General features: G+C 43.8%; 1 protein-coding gene across 3 annotated transcripts in view; it reads right to left on the bottom strand.

The window, feature by feature from the left end:
• LOC118389417 (cytosolic purine 5'-nucleotidase-like) overlaps window positions 1-21,247 on the bottom strand; it is a 33,379-nt gene that overhangs the window by 7,734 nt on the left and 4,398 nt on the right. Inside the window, exons 2-14 of one of the 3 annotated variants that reach the window (XM_052527811.1) lie at window positions 20,823-20,955; window positions 10,777-10,850; window positions 5,576-5,693; window positions 5,089-5,184; window positions 4,839-4,930; window positions 4,568-4,625; window positions 3,799-3,892; window positions 3,446-3,499; window positions 3,166-3,249; window positions 2,425-2,466; window positions 2,189-2,296; window positions 999-1,065; window positions 396-566 (exon numbers count right to left, since the gene is read on the bottom strand). In XM_052527811.1, coding sequence (XP_052383771.1) covers window positions 396-566; window positions 999-1,065; window positions 2,189-2,296; window positions 2,425-2,466; window positions 3,166-3,249; window positions 3,446-3,499; window positions 3,799-3,892; window positions 4,568-4,625; window positions 4,839-4,930; window positions 5,089-5,184; window positions 5,576-5,693; window positions 10,777-10,850; window positions 20,823-20,923 — 1,159 coding nt within the window. In that variant the 5' untranslated portion in view covers window positions 20,924-20,955. Of the gene's footprint in view, window positions 1-395; window positions 567-998; window positions 1,066-2,188; window positions 2,297-2,424; window positions 2,467-3,165; window positions 3,250-3,445; window positions 3,500-3,798; window positions 3,901-4,567; window positions 4,626-4,838; window positions 4,931-5,088; window positions 5,185-5,575; window positions 5,694-10,776; window positions 10,851-13,603; window positions 13,687-20,822; window positions 20,956-21,247 lie in introns of those variants that run through there. The other 2 variants (XM_052527812.1, XM_052527813.1) reach the window with 2 other exon arrangements.

Genomic DNA, 21,247 nt, shown 5'->3' on the forward strand with positions numbered 1-21,247 from the left:
ACAGGTGAGAAAAAAATATTTGAATCCATGTTGAATTCAGGCTGTAACACAACAAAATGTGGTACAAGTCAAGGGGTGCGAATACTTTCTGTAGACACTGTATGCCATTTCGCAGACGCTTTTCTCCAAAGCGACTTCGTCACGCCTGCATACATTTTACCTACTGTAGGTCCCGGGAACCAAACCCATAATTCTGGCGTTGCAAGCACCATGCTCTACCAACTGAGCTACAGACCAGTGCTCTCCAGTGTGTCCATCAGCCATTTTTATGTACGAGTATCTGTGTGTCTGCACACGTCTGTCTGGCTGCTTGCATGGGAATGTCCACCCGTCCTTTTGTGTGTGTGTGTGACTGCGTGTGTGTGCCTGCGTGTGAGACTACAAGTGTGACTCACAGCTCTTGTCAGTCCAGACATGCAACTCCTGGGCCAGCTCGGGGATGACGAGGAAGGTCCTCCAACCCTGGCGTTTCTTGGACTTGAGGATGTCCCCGAAGATGTGGTCTCCGATGTAGACAATGTCCTTCCCCTTGGCCCCCAGCAGGTCACACACGATGTCAGAAGAACCTAGGTGGGCGAGAGAGACAGAGACAGAGAGAGACAGAGACAGAGACAGAGACAGACAGAGAGAGACACAGAGAGACAGACAGAGAGACAGACAGAGAGACAGACAGAGAGACAGAGAGAGAGACAGAGAGACAGACAGAGAGACAGACAGAGAGACAGAGAGAGAGAGAGAGAGAGACACACATATTGAAATGTAGACGTTACTGGATGATGTTGTTTTATGAAAGATTTGTACCACATTGTTTTGTTTTTAGGGAACCCAGACCTCCCTGGAGAACAGTGAACGTTGTTGAGAAGACTATGCTGGCTAAATAAAGGTTAACTGAGATCCATCATGTTTAGAAGTACTCTGCTAGTTAGATGATTTGACAAGTTGGCAGTGCTGTCTGGCGGTTTGTGCTGTGAGTCAGTGCATGTCCCCAGGTATCTTACCTCCAGAGTAGACGATGCCATGGTGCAGGGGTCCGGTATAGGTCCCGATCTTCAGCCGCCCTGTCGTCTAACACCAGAGAACACATGGAACAGTAGCCTCACCACAAAACAATGTCAAGTATATGTATTCATTATGGATCCCCATTAGTTCCTGCCAAAGCAGTATCTACTCTTCCTGGGGTTTATTATAGATCCCCATTAGTTCCTGCCAAAGCAGCAGCTACACTTCCTGGGGTCCAGCAAAATGAAGGCAGTTTATACCATTTTACCGTTACATTCACAGATTTCACAACACACTGTGTGCCCTCAGGCCCCTACTCCACCACATATCTACAGTACAAAATCCATGTGTACGTGTGTGTGTGTGTATAGTGCACATGTTATGGTGTGTGTGTGTGTGTGTGTGTGTGTGTGTGTGTGTGTGTGTGTGTGTGTCTGGTGTCTATGACTCCGCTGTTCCATAAGGTGTATTTATCAGTTTTTTTAATTATATTTTTTCAAATCTAATTATACTGCTGGCATCAGTTATTTGACGTGGAATAGAGTTCCATGTAGTCTATGCTCTATGTAGTACTGTGCGCCTCCCATAGTCTGTTCTGGACTGTGAAGAGACCTCTGGTGTCATGTCTTGTGGGGTATGCATGGGTGTCCGAGCTGTGTGCCAAAGTACAAGTAGTGATGAAGTCAATCTCTGCTCCACTTTCAGCCAGGAGAGATTGACAGGCATATTATTAATATTAGCTCTCTGTGTACATCCAAGGGCCAGCCGGGCTGCCCTGTTCTGAGCCAATTGCAATTTTCCTAAGTCCCTTTATGTGGCACCTAACCAGAAGACTGAACAGTAGTCCAGGTGTGTCAAACCCAGGGCCTGTAGGACCTGCCTTGTTGATAGTGTTTTTAAGAAGGCAGAGCAGCACTTTATTATGGACAGACTTCTCCTCTTAGCTACTGTTGAATCAATATGCTTTGACCATGACTGTTTACAATCCAGGGTTACTCCAAGCAGATTAGTCACCTCAAATTGCTCAAAGGCTACAACACCATCAGGCTACAACACCATCAGGCTACCACACCATCAGGCTACCACACCATCAGGCTACAACACCATCAGGCTACCACACCATCAGGCTACCACACTAAAAAGTCTCGGCACTGTGTTCTGACAGAGGTGTGATGGTGTAATTACTCACTGTGTCGACTTGTCGGAGCACCGTTCCCTCTCCAAAGAACAGAGGCTTCCTGGCGTCCACCAGAATCAGGTCAAAGTAGGACTGCCACGGCCGGTGGGATGTCCCGTGCTGCAACACAACACAGATTCTGGTCAATGCGTACCAACGATAGTTAACTTATATAGATGAATCTAGTTAACAAGATTTCACGTCTACGGGAGAATGCCGTGTATGAATGTTGAATATGATTCTCTTACCTTTGGGCCGTGGGGGAAGTCAAACAGGTATGTCATGATCTTCTGTGAGAAAAGTAAACAACATAACGAGCCTATTAGTCACCTCATTTAAATGTCTTCGTGACTGGGACAGATACCGCAGCTAAACGCCCCAGTTCAGTACGCAAACACCCCAGTTTCATATGCAAACGTGACAGTTTGCCAGGACATGTTTTGTGAAGCTGCGTGTGTGCGTTTGCTTTGCATATTAAATGTTGCTCTGCATGGACATTTAACAAGGCAGGACTTAACTATTGTTTTGGGCTCTGAAGGGTGTCTGTTACTGTGCATGTGAATCGTTCATTCCTCTGTGTGTGTGTGTGTGTGTGTGTGTGTGTGTGTGTGTGTGTGTGTGTGTGTGTGTGTGTGTGTGTGTGTGTGTGTGTGTGTGTGTGTGTGTGTGTGTGTGTGTGTGTGTGTGTGTGTGTGTGTGTGTGTGTGTGTGTGTGTGTGTGTGTGTGTGTGTGTGTGTGTGTGTGTGTGTGTGTGTGTGTGTGTGTGTGTGTGTGTGTGTGTGTGTGTGTGTGTGTGTGTGTGTGTGTGTGTGTGTGTGTGTGTGTGTGTGTGTGTGTGTGTGTGTGTGTGTGTGTGTGTGTGTGTGTGTGTGTGTGTGTGTGTGTGTGTGTGTGTGTGTGTGTGTGTGTGTGTGTGTGTGTGTGTGTGTGTGTGTGTGTGTGAAACAGTGGACCGGGGCACTTAGCGTGGTCAGTACTGTGGACTCACGTGTGTGTATTTGTAGTCACTGTTGGTGGCCAGGAACACCTTGGCGACTTCATTCATTCTACTCAGCAGGAGAGGCAGCTTAGCCTTTATGAGAGAGAACACTAAATATTACAAAGCCATTATCATACACACTGCGTTTGTACAGGCATACAGACAGAGACGTAAAGTAAAATGTTAACTTCTCGTCAGGTTTTGAAGTCATCGTGCCAGTGTGTTCCCGTAGGAATACAACAAGTCGAGACGCTAAAGGGGCTGGTAAAATGTTAATGTGTGTACTTACGTCTCTCACTACGTACTTTTCAAGGTTCTCTACTGTCTTTTCCTTCAGGGTGCCCTGGAAGACAGGACTACCGGTAAATGGGTTGAAATACGTAGAAAAATAACAAGCTCACATCTATACATCATATGTCTTCTTTATGATGACACTCACTGTAAACTATGTCAATCATTTTCAGGGTACATACCATTAGCACGACGACAAACAGTAAATGAATGCTTCAAGATAAAGATTTATTTATATTTATTATAAGATAATCATTGGGCGTTTCGCCCCATATAACACCTTGAAATGGAAGTCAAGTGAATTGAAGTGAACAAATGATTGCACTGTGATAGACTTCCTCATCACGCTACCTTGAAGTGGACCCAGTCGACGGCGTCGCGGATGTCCTGGAACATGCTCTTGAAGGACATGAAGAGGTCGCCATCTTTAAAGCCAGTCTCACAGCTGAGGTAAGGGGGGAGGAGAGGGACACACAGAGCCAGTGGACAGGCCAAGGCCAGACAGAGAGCTTTGCTTTTAAACGCTAGTAGCCATTTTCACTACATTCTTTTGTTTTGTTTTTGTTTTGCTTTTAAATGGGATAGTCTTCCCTTGTTTGAGGTGGTTTCCAGCCAAACAGGAAAGCAATCTCCCCCTAAAAGACCAACAACTCATTTCAGAGGAGAAGACATGCAGCCATTCCATTGCAGATCACATCATCACACAAAGAACTCATTAAAACTATCGCTAACAAATGATTGTATAATTATATCGAGACGATAGACATGATATTACATCATGCTAGATGATTAGTCATTACAGATTCCTTTAAATAATAAAAGTAATGAAATCTGAAAATATGGAATTAAGTTACTGCATGCATTCGTGGAATGATTAGTATGGAAGACCAATAATCATTCAGAGAGCTGAGTAATCCTAATAAAGTATCTTGCTCCACTGGCTTAACAGGGTTAGGGCTAAAGTACTTCCTTATTGGAGGATTCTTATTGGAGATATGGACCTACCCTGTTGTCATGTTGTCTAATTGGCTTATCAAATGTTGCCATGTCATATCCAGGAATTACTTGTATATAACCCACAAGACAAATAAGGTGGGTAGTGTGACTAGGGATTCCATACCTTGCATATCTGTCACAGTTTGAGAAGAAGTCCACGAGGCAGGCAAAGAGGTAGGTCTCTGGAGAGAGAGGGAAACTGTACTGTAAAATCAATTGAGTGTCAATAAAGTTGAGTTGAACTCCATGGCCTTGCCTCAAACTGTGCTCAGACAAAATGGAGGGCATGTCTGGGCTTGTCCCTCTTATGATTGACAGTTGAATCTAGATGGAGATAAACACATTTTTAAATAATTGAATGGCTCTGGCATGGACAGAATCTCTCCTCCTTCTACCTGGTAAGTTGAAGAGAGTGTTGAGGATATAGAAACGTTCAGTATCGTCACGTTGGATGAACTTGTTCGGGTATAGCTCCCGTATTTCAGGTCTGGGGAGAGAAGAGAAAAACAAAATGCAACGTCAGGAGAATTTCTTGGCAGGTAGACCGGGACCTAACCTTCAAAAACCTGCTCAATGATCCGGGGACAAGGGGACGTAGGGAGGACACTGCGAGAAGGTTAGGAGAGCGTTGGGTTCACCATTTACCCTCGTAGGAAATTGAAGCCGTGGACACAGACCAGGATGTTGCCGTAGGCGTCCACCTTTAACAGGTTCCCATACAGGGTGTCAAACACCAGGCCTCTGAAGAAACACAGAGAAACAACATCATTCAGTCAGTTAGAATATCTACAAATGGTTGACACATGATCTTTAAAAGCCCATCAGACAATCTACCTAGCTACAACCAGGACCAAATTAGAAACCCACGCAGCCAGGTATAAAAATAGCATTAAAACATCCTCACCATGGCAACAACATGGCAACCATGATGTGATAGGTAATAGGTACCTGGTAACAAAGGACAGCTGGTGCCCCGTTGACATCAAAGCGTTTTCCAGTTAAAATAAATAAATATATAGCAGTATAACGCCATCACCATGGCAACAACATTAACGGTATGATGTGATTGGTGGTCCCCTTGTGTGTGTGTGTGTGTGTGTGTGTGTGTGTGTGTGTGTGTGTGTGTGGTCACCTGGTGGGGAAGGCGGGGTCGTAGACGAAGCTGAGCAGCTCCTGGGGGTAACCGATGTGGACCAGGCGCTCCACGGTCAGCTCAAAGCCCAGGGACTCATACTCTGGAGACTTGTACACTGGAGAATAGAAACACAGACGTTAGCATTTAACACAAGCCGGTGTAGACTACACAGAGTCACACATCAGCACTCCCCGATGCCTATACAGGCACGTAATTACACTGACACCATACATTTAGGAGAAGGACGTAGGAGGAAGTCAAGTCTAATGGCCTGTTTGCGAACGGACCACTCTGTAAATTGCAGCCTCCCATTGATCCTCAACCAGCCAATGTGGACCCATTCAACTCGACAACAGCGCGTAAGCTATTGCAACGTGACATGGTGACGTGATGCAACGCGAGACAGGTATTTTAAAAAGAACTCTAACCGTAAGGATATCTGGGATACTGTTGGTAATAACATAGCCTAGCCCCTCTCCCCCTAAAGTGCATGCGCGCACACGCCCGGGCACACACACACCGAGCGCAGGGGCCTGAATAACCTAGGATCTAATCCGTGGAGAAACAGGACCCATAGCTCAACTCTGGACTCTGATACTAATGAGGCCGGTGGAGACGATGACATTCAGACACCAAACGACCAGACATCTCCAGGGCCCTGTTCATTAGGGCACGTGACAGAAAACAGTTTACAAGGTTGTGCAACAGAAAAGGATAATAAGCCTTTCTTATTGGGCAGGTCCATTTAGTCCCTCCCTGTTTGTCTGTTTTCTGCCATTTGGTGCCTAATGAACACATCCCCCAGGCCTGGCGAGCCAAGCCATGGGTGAAGGGGAAAAGTAGAGAGGGATACAATGTCCAGGCCTGGGCCAGAGGGGCCTATCAGCCGATGAGAATGCTAACTGACATTGGAAGAAGGCTCTGTCAGATGGTATTCATATAAAGGGTGTTTTTCCACATGAGGTCCAGTCAGGCTGCAGGAGGGGAGGACTTGGCTGATGCTTAGAGGGAGCAGGAAGGACGATGTGGGGATAGGCTAGCTAGCGCTGAGACCCCAAACGTGGAAGGAATAGGCCTGGGAAAATGTGTCTTACTGAGTTAGCGTGTGCACAGACAGACAGACAGACAGAGAGAGAGAGAGAAAGAGCAGTGTGAATACCCATCTTGTTGTAATGTGTGTGTGCACATTTACCCATTTGTGTGTTTGCTTCTTAGCCCAATTGTGTGTTTTCTCTCCCTCGCTCTCTGGTGAGTTCAAATCCCCTGTGGTGTTCCAGTGTCCCTGGCTAGCTAGCGAAGCAGAGGAGTGGTGGGCATCATGCCCAGTGCTGCAGCCTCGAAGAGTCGCACAGTTCTGGGCCAGACTCCTCCATACAAATAGCCCCTCCCACCTTTCCTCCCCTCATCCCTGCCTCCATTTCCCTAAGCTCTGTGGCTGTTACAAAGAAACCTATTTTAAGAGTATTTTCCCCTCTGCCACCTTCCCGATCAGCTCTCTCTTTGGTTGGCCGGCGATGAGCAGAGTTTGCTCGCTCTCGCTCTCTGCACTGTCCACTGCTGTGACCTTCAGACAGCTTTAGCTGAAACACACACAGCCTATTTATGTCTGTATATATAGCACAGTCTAGTCCAGGGATAGGAAACGTTGATGGGGTTGGGGGTCACAGAAAAACAGAACTCATCATGAGGGGTTGCAGTGGGCAGTGGGTATGTCTGCACATCCCCACCTTGCGAGCAAAACATTTCTGCAATTCTACACATTTTTCCATGGGGCGAACAGAAAAGTAGGCCGTTTTTAATAAGATAACTGGCCCCACCCCGGTCGCTAATTTGGCCATGGTTACTACAAGTGTAAATAGGTGAACGCCAGACTAATTTACCAATAAAAAATGTTTTTAAAAATCCCTGACATTTCAAAATTGACCCTTGTGTGTTCTATTATTCTAAATCTCTCAACAGTAAGTTGAGAGATGGGGGGTGAAATTGTTCCGTGGCCCGCCGGTGGCCCATCCCTGGTCTAGACCATTAGATTTACTGGTCTGGGACCATGTGTAAGTTGAAATAGTTGTTTTGTTTACTCATAGGCGAGGGGTATACCTTAAATTTGGGATGAAAGTGACACTGGAAAGTAGTCAATTATAGCCTGGTAACACATACACACTAAGCTTGGGGATCCATTAAATCTTCCTCTCCTGATGCAGACGTTGACAGATAATTATACTCCCCTTAAGCCGTGTGTGTGTGTGCGTGCGTGCGTGCGTGCGTGAGTAGGTGACCAGGCTAGAATTTACAGTCCTGCAGGGCCAATTTCTTTCCAAATGTAAGCTTACCCCTCACCTAAGGGTAAACAACTTTACCCTTTAACTAAAACATGGTTGTAGACCTGTAAATCTATTGGACTAGACAGTGCTATATACAGATACATAAACAGCCTTCATCCCAAATGGCACCCTATTCCCAATAAAGTGCACTAATTTTGACCACAGCCCTATGGCACCAGGTCAAAAGAAGTGTACTGTATTGGGAATAGGGTGCCATATGGATCGTAGCCATAGCTTATGACATATGAAGTGTCTTCTGGACAACTTCCTGGTTGCTAATTATAGGCCTAAGTAATTATCTAGCTGTATCGGAGGTGGGTCCAGACATCGCTGTCACTCAGACAGCAGTATCTTTATTAGACAGCAACACCATGTCAAAATAACATAAATTAGTAGCTTGGGCTCCGCTCTGCCAAAGGCTAAGAGTTAGCATAGCATAGTCTAGCTTATTCCAAAACGAATGGCTTTCAGGCTAATCACCATACTACAATGGAACAGTGGACGATAACCCCGTGCCCCATAGAACTAACAGGTGGACAGTGTGGCTCCACTTTGAGCTTCTCAGTGGAGTCTCTCACTAGGTTGTTTTCAGAACAGTGGAGTCTCTCACTAGGTTGTTTTCAGAACAGTGGAGTCTCTCACTAGGTTGTTTTCAGAACAGTGGAGTCTCTCACTAGGTTGTTTTCAGAACAGTGTGTGTGTATGTGTGTGTTATTTGAACTACAGTACAGCGAAGCCTCTCTATGTTGTGTTTTCAGAACAGCGAGTCGTCGAGGACAGATGTGTCAGCCAGCGTGGCCGGGGGCATCTCGTTACCACGGTAATGTGCCAGAGGCGAGTGGGCAGGGACAGTGTTAGGCCAGACAGAGCTGTCATCAGTGGATGATTTCACGACCTTTGATATAAACCACAGTTAATAACGGATGACCTATCATCGAAGGGCATGGTTCAACTAATGCCCTTTGCTTTTATCAGGCATCGTGGTCTTGATGTGGAAATACTGTATCGTAGTGACATGGACAGATGGGAGGACATTTGATCTCCTCTGTTTGACACAAAGCTATTGACAGAAGGCCGATATATCATAGAGGAACATGGTTCAACACTGACCAGAGATCACGGTCCTAATACGACCGTATAGGACGACTGTACGGTTATGGTCTATTTACAGTCAGAGGATTTGTTGTACATGTAACCATGTTGTATGAAAACAAAACTCCTAACAGCCCTCTTCTTAAATCCTCACTAGAAACAGAAACCAATGTATAGCCTACCTGCTGCCGTGAGAAGTCGTCAAAGTGAGGGGTCTGACTCCTCAGGCGTCAAGTCCTATCAACATGGGTCAAGACGCTATCTAGCTAGCTAAATGTGCTTCAGTGACTCAGCTAAGTGGAGGGTTGGTAATTCATCTAGAAGTACAGTGTGTGTGTGAGACTTTGAGGAGGGGGTCATCCCTAGGGAAAGGGGATCGCTTGTACCCGCAAACACACGGCCCATATCCCATTTCCATCATCTGAGGGCATTTACGGGCGCTCAACTGTTGACATGTAGCCTCTTTATAATTGCAAAAATCGCTGAAGTTGGAGACTTTTATCTCCCTCTCCTACCAACTCTCCTACCAACTTCAAACATCTGCTATCTGAGCAGCTAACCGATCAGCTGTACATAGTCTATCGGTAAATAGCCCACCCAATTTTACCTACCTCATCCCCATACTGTTTTTATTTATTTATTTTTCTGCTCTTTTGCACACCAATATCTCAACCTGTACATGACCATCTGATCATTTATTACTCCAGTGTTAATCTGCAAAATTGTAATTATTCGCCTACCTGCTCATGCCTTTTGCACACAATGTATATAGACTCTCTTTTTTTTCTACTGTGTTATTGACTTGTTAATTGTTTACTCCATGTGTAACTCTGTGTTGTCTGTTCACACTGCTATGCTTTATCTTGGACAGGTCGCAGTTGCAAATGAGAACTTGTTCTAACTAGCCTACCTGGTTACATTTTTTTTTTTTTATAAAATAAATATGGGACGGTCCATAACCAAGTGATGATGTTTACAAGATGCCAGGGCTATTGTATCGCTTCACTCAATGCTCGAGTTGCGACCGCAGGAACTGGCTGTGGCCTCCCTGGCCAGAGCACGACACAGCGACACCTCAGCCTCCTGCCCGTCACTGGTACAACCTCATCTATGTTTCTGGTTCGCCTTGCAGTTACAAATCTGGCACGGACTCATGTCAACGCCATCACCTAGACATTGTGTCAAGAGATGTCGCCTAACTGACGTTAGCCTTCATGTGGTTGACGGTCAGGTCAATGGATTACAGACAACCTATTGTCACTTAGAAAACTATTAGAGAATTACTGCTACTTTTTTTACTATTGCTTAGTCAAATACAGAGAAACTGTACTAGTTAATATTTAGAAAGTGAGGATAGTCTTAGCCATTCACTTGAGGTCAGAGTTTTGTTGTTTGCAAATTCCAATGACGGAAGAGTCTAAAAACAATACAGATTCAGTTGACGCATTTCCCTCCGTTACAGTATCCTTCTGAAGAACTCATCACCTTTTTCCATCGTCGCTGTACCCCAAGAAACCTACACCTCCCCTGCCCTTCTACCCACCACCCCTAGTCCCCAGTGAGTCTGGTCTGGGCTTATCGAATGACACGTGAGCCCCTGTTCTGACCCGGTGTACTTTGTCAACAAACACTGAAGGAGAAATCAATATGGCCGACGACTAGTTGCTATGCCAACCAAACTAGAGTTGAGCCTACATTGTAAAGTAGTGACGGTGGGCTGAGGGCGCCCACACACACACAGTAAAGAAGTATTGACGGCCAGGGCAGCGACTGTAGTGCACTTACCGGCTAGAGTGTAATCCATATCGAAGCCAAAGCATTTAATCTTCTCCATGGCCAAGCTTCTGTTTACAAAAACTCTAAAAAACAAAAAAGGGAGGAAACAGAAGGATAGAATCAGAATGTGATTCAGAGTGATTTTGAGAGACATACAAGAGAGTTCTACCTCTGTGTGCAAGGAGAACATTAGGATAAATTGCCTCTCACATAAGAGGAATGAGCAGAGGTATTTTTGCGATTAAATCATATGTTAGCCATCTAGTGATGGCTGACGTGGTTCTCATTTTGAAATATAGCCTAACAAACGTCTACAATTGATATGCATGGCCTCGAAACAGATATTAGAAACAATCTGGCACAGATAATGAAGTCAGTAAGCTCCTATTTTCCCTAGCCTTACAAGGCACGTTCCCACATGTCTTAAAAACATAGGAATTTGAGTATTAGACAGCTAGACTCGCTGTCTGAGCTTTTTAACCTTTTAAAAGGCATTATTAGCCCTTAGACAGTGCATTGCTTCCTACAGGGTAGGTTCACAAGTGCACACTATAGCAAAACATTTTGCAATGGACAACAAAATGAGCGTTTCTTATTGGACACGTACCATCCCTGTATCAGTCAGTTTGGTACCTAATGAACATGACTCTCCATTCTGCATAGACAGCATGTTTACAGTGGCACCTCAACTAGCTCAACTGTCCCCAGTGTTAAATCTAAAGGCACGGTAGGGGGGGTCTGCATGGCCGGAGTGGTCGGCATTGTTGGCATATCCTGCCTGACACTTTCTGATCCAGCCAACTCCAGTGGCAGGCCAGGCCAGGCAGCTCCTGTGGCAGGCCAGGCCAGGCAGCTCCTGTGGCAGGCCAGGCCAGGCAGCTCCAGTGGCAGGCCAGGCCAGGAAGCTCCTGTCAGAGAGATCTCTGTTCTTCTGGTTCTAGGCTTTTCTGTGTTAGTGCAGCCAAGCCTGCTACCTACAGCTTTTGAACAAACTACCACAAAACAACTTATACTGCAAAGTAACTTGTAAAAAAAGTTAGGGCTACACATAGAATTTCGCATTTTTTTAAATAAATATGTTGGTATTCAAAAAAGGTCTCCAGATGTTTTCACACACAAATCAACATAATTAAGCTAGCCATTTAAAAAAATATGTTTTATACAACTAGTCAATCCAGTTCAACAACTACATATCTGTTAATGAGGTTGAAAACATGTTGACAGGCATTCCACAAACCGGTTTTTCTTTCATCCGAAACAGTCAATCCACATCTGACACAATATTCATTTCCACAACACTACCCCAACACCACCCTTTTCCTATTCCGGGAAGTAGTAGGTCCGGGACGATACCAGTTAGTATCATGGCAAAATAATAATAATAATCTTTACAAAAAAGTCCTATTGTTAGTAACAGACATCATTATGTTGTCATCAAGTCACATTTATATATTTTCCAAGCTATAAAACCCTATTTTAAATACAGCAGGTTTTTAAAGGAGCAAAGAATTGTCTGCTTTGTGTTTTCATTTTTACCATGGAAAACATATTCACTATGATCGAATACTCACACTAACCACACTAATGTACAATTTGTGACTTAAATAGAGTATGTAGTATGCTTATTGGTCATAGTATGGATATAGTTAGTATGCCAAAAGTTCTGGAAGTCGTACTAAATTCGCCAAAATACTAAGTATACAAGCAGTGGACACAATTTCCGTGCTTTTAGGGCCCATAATGCAAAATGGGCGTGGCTTCACAACGTTTTCAGATTTGAAAAAAAAAAAAATGGTGGAAAATATGCAGCTAAAGTCCAATGAGAAAAGATACTAATTGCTTTAACTAATTGAGACAACCGTTAAGAAAATGTTGAGCAATGTAATAAAGTAATGACTTTTGAAATAAGTTACATTACATGTTATGTTGGCTGACAGTTAGCTAACCTTACGAACTGCATATCATCACAGCAGTATGCAAGCTAGCTACAGTCCTAAAGTTAGTTGGCTACTAACATATCGAATTTGCCAGGCAGTATATTAACTATATGCTATATAACTAACTACTCAATGTTTATTGACATGATTATTCACTTCATTCTTAGCTATGTGGTTTAGTCATTTTGCATTCTCAACGGGCATTGCTAATTCTGGCTATCTTCTCCAATTTCAGAGCACTCTAGTCTGAGTGTGACAGAGCGCAGAAGAACTGACGAATTTCTGAACGCTCAACACCCATTGAATATGGCCGGTGTCAAACGTTGGCTTTAAAAAAAGCGTAATTAAAATGTTGCCAGCAGCACAGTTACAGTCACCAACGCTCTGGATAACCAGCTCTGCTTGGGCGAGTAAAATGGTCAGAGAGGTGCTCTCTCATTTGTGTCTGGAAGTAGCTAACAAGCTAGCCAACGTTAGCCAGTTAGCTTGGGTGCTTGACTGCCGTTGTGAGGTCAGAACGCTCAGATCAACCCTACTCCTCGACCAGAGTCCAGTGTGTGCGCCCTGAACGCTCTGAATTTACAAACGCTCCAGATTGAAGATTGTAAAAAGGTCTAGCTCGTCATTTGTTATGCTAACAAGCTAGAAAGAGGTTGCATAGCAACAGAATCAACTTCCGGTGGACAGGCAAAGCACTAGTACACTCAACTGAAAGGATACAGTTCTTTTACAGTATACTAAAATTAACTAATAGTATGCAGTATATACACTCATTAAGTATGTAGTATACAGTATGTTAGTATGGGTATTTGAACACAGCTATTATGATACTGCCATCGTCACCGTCCTAGGAAATAGACCATAATACATTCATAAATGATCCAATATTTTGTCATTACCTTGCTGCAGCTCCATAATGAACCAGCTTCCACTGCGAGTTAAGCCCGGCGGCAGACATACGATGCATTCTGTGTCGTGACTAAAAGTGTACTAGCCTGCGCTCTGGCCTAGCCCGCTTACATAATGCTATTCCAACTCCAGCCCAGAAACAAAAAGAGCCCACTCTCTTTGCTTCCTTGCCATTCAATTTCTGACTTGTTGCAAAAATTATTGTTGCCATTCTGCATCATTCTCTGTTATTGTTGTTGTTGTTTGTGGTGCCCGTTTGTCACTAGTGTTGTTGGTTGGGGAGAGTTGCCGTTTGCTGTAGCCCTCAAAAACATCCAGAACAATCCATCAGGTGGAAACAGCAACAAACTCAGTGCCTCCCAGGCCCTAAGCCACTGGAGCTAGGCTACTGTACAGTACTAAGGCTCAAGCCTGTATTCGCAAATAGTCATCGTGTACTAGGATCAGTTTGGCCTTTTAGATGATAATGAATGTGATTGTATGGACCGGAGGCACCTGATCCTAGATCTGCGCTCCTAACTCTGAGACAGTTTGTGAATAGGGGCTATGCTATCCATCAGGAATAAGGAGAACGTAACACCATTCACTGCTTTAACTCAGAAGAATTTCATCAGAAATAGCCAATTATCTGATGCTTACAATCCCTAATATGGATGATACGATTACAATGTCAGTGCACTGAATGTGAGGTAGACCTACTACTGACACTAAGCTGTAGCTTACAGCCGAGGTCCCTCTAGGCTAACTGATAACAATCGTCTGGAATGTGAGTAGGCCTAAGAAGGACCTACTGTATTCTCACCATTGAGTACAAATCGGGGTCTTGAAGTAATGGGTAGATTACTGGGGGTTCTCCTTGTTCCAGTCCCCCTATGAACAGGTTAAACGGTCAAACTCTAGGTGTACAGTTCAGGCCCTCCTTCTGCAAATAGACCAAGATGTTCTGGGGCCATTAGCACAGAGGTGAACGTGAGTGGGAGTCATAAATGTTGCGAGTACTCATTTCCCTACTATTGACAAAGCGTGACGGTGGGGGACAGCCCACTTTGACCTGATGACTGGGCCTCAAATAGACTGAATGTGTGGGCCGGCCTCCCGTACTAGCATACCATTACCTGATTGTCTGGTTGTCCCCACTGTGGTCTGACTGAGGGATTAACTTTTAGGTGCAGGCGACGTAGAAATAGATTTACTAGAATGGGTAAAGCACCTCAGAGCACAGTGATTCTATTTCTATGTAGTCTATATCTAACAGTGAATCCCTAGTTTAGGCAGACCACAGTGTGTGACAATCAGACAGATTTGTGTACCACCAGTACCCTTATCTTATGGAAACAGTACATTGAACCTAACATGAGAGTTTATCTAGGTCTAACAGACCCTTCTCTGTGAGACTAACAAATGGTGTTCGCCTTACTGACTGAGTGGATTGTTTCATTGTATGGTTTCATCAGTCTTTCAGCAAAGATATTCTTTCTGTAAAGGTTGCTGATATTTTTGAATCTGCAAAGTTTGTTAAACTAAGCCTGACATTTCAACAAAAAAAATATTGTTAAATGTACATAAATGCATCAGCCCCTCAAAACAACCAGGTAGTAAAAGTTCAATGCTGTTGTTGTTGAGGGACTTGGCTTACAGACTTCCTTACAGATGCCAGAGTGCCAGTGAACTCAGAACCAACAGCGACACAGTGACAGCTTTAGTGGCGCTGTAATGTCTATAGGTTATGTAACTGTATGAAATAACTGCAATTAAGCCGCACACACACAACGTCTCTTTGGTGAAGTTAAACGTTGCACAAGCGGCTGTTTATCTCACTCACGTGGAGCCGGCATTCCTGCCCACTGCCATTGTCTACCGTTAAGGCCAGCTAACCAGCATGCACGGCCAAAGGCTTCTTTCCTGTCATGAGATACAATGAATTTAGGGCTCATCTATTTTAGGGTCCCCATTTTCAGTTATAAATGTAAGTGACTGTCAAACCATTGTAACTTATTTTACGACTGGGCACCACTTTAGCCTATATTTAACGAATTAGAGGACTAGTTTATCGAGTCAGGACATAGAGAGGTTATTTGACTGCTGCACACAGCTAGTGTAGGACCACACACACACACACACACACACACACACTAGAGCTGGGATGATGAACCGAAAATGATCGATAGACATTTTGCTGACATCTTCCATTACGATAAGTAGCCTATAGTAGAGGAATGTGAAGTTTGAAATGAAATAAGTTTGCTAATATAATATGGATGTTTGTTAATGACAATTGATGGCTACAACCATCAAACAGGTACTAGTATTTTAAAGGCTCATTTTAAAAACCTGTGGTGTACATTCATGTTGTAAACTTATCGTTCTCGCCTCAATTCAGGCAATTTATCGCAATATGGATTTTTTTTGCCATATTCCCCACCTCCAACACATCACAAATGACATGTCAGTATTGAGAAAATACGTGTGTTTCAGTTGAACAGGATGTTGGCATAACAGTCATGAAGTTCAGAGGAAGACGCTTCAGACAGGAAGTGCTAAATGAAATCCACAGAGACTTGGTTTTACACTGAACGGGTGTAAAACAAACTAGTACACAAGGACTCTGTAATATACGCTACATGGCTGACAGGTTGTCGCAAGATTTTGGACCAAAGAATAACCTACAACTACACCACATTCAAATCCACAGCCATTTAACAAGACATACTGAGTGGTTATGATGGTGTGAACTGAGAATTAGGCTAAGTGGAAAGTTGACGTTGAAAGACATTTACAAACAGAGGGTTGGGACGAGTAGTATCATAGCGTCCTGTCATATGTTGCTGCTGTAATTATCTGTGGTAGACTAATGACTAAAGAAAACAGTGACACACAATACACGGCTACATACAGTACAGTAGGTTAATATAACTGAATCTTATTGTACATCATTTACATGTTAGTCATTTAGCAGACAATCTTATCCACAGCGACTTACAGGCGCAATTAGGGTTAAGTGTCTCGACAGATTTTTCACCTAGTCGGCTTGAGGATTTGAACCAACAACCTATCGATTCCTGGCCCACAGCGCTTAACCGCTAGGCTATCTTCCCAGTGTCCATCCATCCATCCATCCATCCAGAGTACCAGTCAAAAGTTTGGACACAAAATACTCATTCAGGGGTTTTTCTTTATGTTAACTATTTTCTAAATTGTAGAATAATAGTGAAGACATCAAAACTATGAAAAAACATATGGAATCATGTAGCAACCAAAAAAAGTGTTAAATCAAAATATATTTCATATTTGAGAGTCTTCAAAGTAGCCACCCTTTGCCTTGATGACAGTTTTGCACACTCTTGGCATTCTCTCAACCAGTCAGAGGATAAGTTCATTAGAGTTACCAGCCTCAGAAATCAGCAACTAACTGCACCTCAGATTGCACCACAGAGTTCAAGTAACAGACACATCTCAACATCAACTGTTCAGAGGAGACTGAGTGAATCAGGCCTTCATGGTCGAATTGCTGCAAAGAAACCACTAACATTTACATTTACATTTAAGTCATTTAGCAGACGCTCTTATCCAGAGCGACTTACAAAGAAGAAGAGACTTGCTTGGGCCAAGAAACACGAGCAATGGACATTAGACCACCTGACCTCATGATTTAGGGTGAGATGATTTAGGGTGGGTTGGACTGCAGAGTGAAGGAAAAGCTGCAAACAACTGCTCAGCATATGTGGGAACTCCTTCAAGACTGTTGGAAAAGCATTCCAGGTGAAGCTGGTTGAGAGAATGCCAAGAGTGTTTAACACTTTTTTGGTTACTACATGATTCCATGTGTTTTGATGTTTTTACTATTATTCTACAATGTAGAAAATAGTCCAAATAAATAAAAACCCTTTAATGAGTAGGTGTGTCCAAACTTTTGACGAGTACTGTACATACGTACATACATACAGTGGGGGGGGGAAAGTATTTAGTCAGCCACCAATTGTGCAAGTTCTCACACTTAAAAAGATGAGAGGCCTGTAATTTTCATCATAGGTACACTTCAACTATGATAGACAAAATTAGAAGAAAAAAAAATCACATTGTAGGATTTTTTAATGAATTTATTTGCAAATTATGGTGGAAAATAAGTATTTGGTAACCTACAAACAAGCAAGATTTCTGGCTCTCACAGGCCTGTAACTTCTTCTTTAAGAGGCTCCTCTGTCCTCCACTCGTTGACCTGTATTAATGGTACCTGTTTGGACTTGTTATCAGTATAAAAGACACCTGTCCACAACCTCAAACAGTCACACTCCAAACTCCACTATGGCCAAGACCAAAGAGCTGTCAAAGGACACCAGAAACAAAATTGTACACCTGCTCCAGGCTGGGAAGACTGAATCTGCAATAGGTAAGCAGCTTGGTTTGAAGAAATCAACTGTGGGAGCAATTATTAGGAAATGGAAGACATACAAGACCACTGATAATCTCCCTCGATCTGGGGCTCCACGCAAGATCTCACCCCGTGGGGTCAAAATGATCACAAGAACGGTGAGCAAAAATCCCAGAACCACACGGGGAGACCTAGTGAATGACCTGCAGAGAGCTGGGACCAGAGTAACAAAGCCTACTATCAGCAACACACTACGCCGCCAGGGACTCAAATCCTGCAGTGCCAGACATGTCCCCCTGCTTAAGCCAGGCCCGTCTGAAGTTTGCTAGAGAGCATTTGGATGATCCAGAAGAAGATTGGGAGAATGTCATATGGTCAGATGAAACCAAAATATAACTTTTTGGTAAAAACTCAACTCGTCGTGTTTGGAGGACAAAGAATGCGGAGTTGCATCCAAACAACACCATACCTACTGTGAAGCATGGGGGTGGAAACATCATGCTTTGGGGATGTTTTTCTGCAAAGGGACCAGGACGACTGATCCGTGTAAATGAAAGAATGAATGGGGCCATGTATCGTGAGATTTTGAGTGAAAACCTCCTTCAATCAGCAAGGGCATTGAAGATGAAACGTGGCTGGGTCTTTCAGCATGACAATGATCCCAAACACACCGCCCGGGCAACGAAGGAGTGGCTTCTTCGTAAGAAGCATTTCAAGGTCCTGGAGTGGCCTAGCCAGTCTCCAGATCTCAACCCCATAGAAAATCTTTGGAGGGAGTTGAAAGTCTGTGTTGCCCAGCAACAGCCCCAAAACATCACTGCGCTAGAGGAGATCTGCATGGAGGAATGGGCCAAAATACCAGCAACAGTGTGTGAAAACCTTGTGAAGAAGACTTACAGAAAATGTTTGACCTCGGTCATTGCCAACAAAGGGTATATAACAAAGTATTGAGATTAAGTATTTGGTCAATAACAAAAGTTTTTACGCACCATATTTTGCAAATAAATTCATTAAAAATCCTACAAAGTGATTTTCTGGAATGTTTTTCTCATTTTGTCTGTCATAGTTGAAGTGTACCTATGATGAAAATTACAGGCCTCTCTCATCTTTTCAAGTGGGAGAACTTGCACCATTGTTGGCTGACTAAATACTTTTTTGCCCCACTGTACATACAGTGGGGAGAACAAGTATTTGATACACTGACGATTTTGCAGGTATTCCTACTTACAAAGCATGTAGAGGTCTGTAATTTTATCATAGGTACAATTCAACTGTGAGAGACTGAATCTAAAACAAAAATCCAGAAAATCACATTGTATGATTTTTAAGTAATTAATTTGCATTTTATTGCATGACATAAGTATTTGATCACCTACCAACCAGTACGAATTCCGGCTCTCACAGACCTGTTAGTTTTTCTTTAAGAAGCCCTCCTGTTTTCCACTCATTACCTGTATTAACTGCACCTGTTTTAACTCGTTACCTGTATAAAAGACACCTGTCCACACACTCAATTAAACAGACTCCAACCTCTCCACAATGGCCAAGACCAGAGAGCTGTGTAAGGACATCAGGGATAAAATTGTAGACCTGCACAAGGCTGGGATGGACTACAGGACAATAGGCAAGCAGCTTGGTGAGAAGGCAACAACTGTTGGCGCAATTATTAGAAAATGGAAGAAGTTCAAGATGACGGTCAATCACCCTCGGTCTGTGGCTCAATGCAAAATCTCACCTCATGGGGCATCAATGATCATGAGGAATGTGAGAGATCAGCCCAGAACTACCTGGTCAATGACCTGAAGAGAGTTGGGACCACAGTCTCAAAGAAAACCATTAGTATCAACCTACGCCGTCATGGATTAAAATCCTGCAGCGCACACAAGGTGCCCTTGCTCAAGCCAGCGCATGTCCAGGCCCGTCTGAAGTTTGCCAATGACCATCTGGATGATCCAGAGGAGAAATGGGAGACGGTCATGTGGTCTGATGAGACAAAAATAGAGCTTTTTGGTCTAAACTCCGCTCGCCGTGTTTGGAGGAAGAAGAAGGATGAGTACAACCCCAAGAACACCATCCCAACCGTGAAGCATGAAGGTGGAAACATCATTCTTTGGGGATACTTTTCTGCAAATGGGACAGGACGACTACACCGTATTGAGGGGAGGATGGATGGGGCCATCTATCGCGAGATCTTGGCCAACAACCTCCTTCCCTCAGTAAGAGCATTGAAGATGGGTCGTGGCCTGGTCTTCCAGCATGACAACGACCCGAAACACACAACAAGGGCAACTAAGGAGTGGCTCCGTAAGAAGCATCTCAAGGTCCTGGAGTGGCCTAGCCAGTCTCTAGACCTGAACCCAATAGAAAATCTTTGGGAGGGAGCTGAAAGTCCGTATTGCCCAGCGACAGCCCCAAAACCTGAAGGATCTGGAGAAGGTCTGTATGGAGGAGTGGGCTAAAATCCCTGCTGCAGTGGGTGCAAACCTGGTCAAGAACTACAGGAAACGTATGATCTCTGTAATTGCAAACAAAGTTTTCTGTACCAAATATTAAGTTATGCTTTTCTGATGTATCAAATACTTATGTCATGCAATAAAATGCTAATTACTTAATCATACAATGTGATTTTTGGGATTTTTGTTTTAGATTCAGTCTCTCACAGTTGAAGTGTACATATGATAAAAATTACAGACCTCTAGATGCTTTGTAAGTGGGAAAACCTGCAAAAGCGGCAGTGTATCAGATACTTGTTCTCCCCACTGTACATACATACCTACATGTCACCCCTGAGAGTATCAATAACTGTGGTAACTAATGTCACTGACAGTGTCCATCCATACCTATGGTAAGCCTCTCTGCGGTACTTCTTCATGGCCAGCCCGTCCATGTTGGCTGGAAGGTCTGCATAGTTCTGCAGTCTGTCGCTCCATGAAGTGGTCATATTTATACCTTTAAAATCCTCTGAAAGTCAATCTAGAGGGAGAAAAGAGAAATTCACCTTGACATGATTCTGCAGTTTCCTCTTCTTGCGCTTTGAGCATAGGCCTAACTGAACATTATAAGGCTTATCTATTTAGCGTCAAATATCTTTCAAATCTTCAAACAGGAGGAGTATGAACTCTCAAAGAGTTCACTACACTCGCTCTGCGAAACCTGTATGAACGAGCCACCGTTGCAAGCCACTGCCTGAAAAACAGCTGCATTTGGACTAATTATGTAGTTCTAAGGCAGGGAGAGCCGCCGGGCGGGGAGAACCTAGTCCTCC

This window comes from Oncorhynchus keta, chromosome 10, assembly GCF_023373465.1.
Source record: "Oncorhynchus keta strain PuntledgeMale-10-30-2019 chromosome 10, Oket_V2, whole genome shotgun sequence".
Taxonomy (NCBI): Eukaryota; Metazoa; Chordata; class Actinopteri; order Salmoniformes; family Salmonidae; genus Oncorhynchus; species Oncorhynchus keta.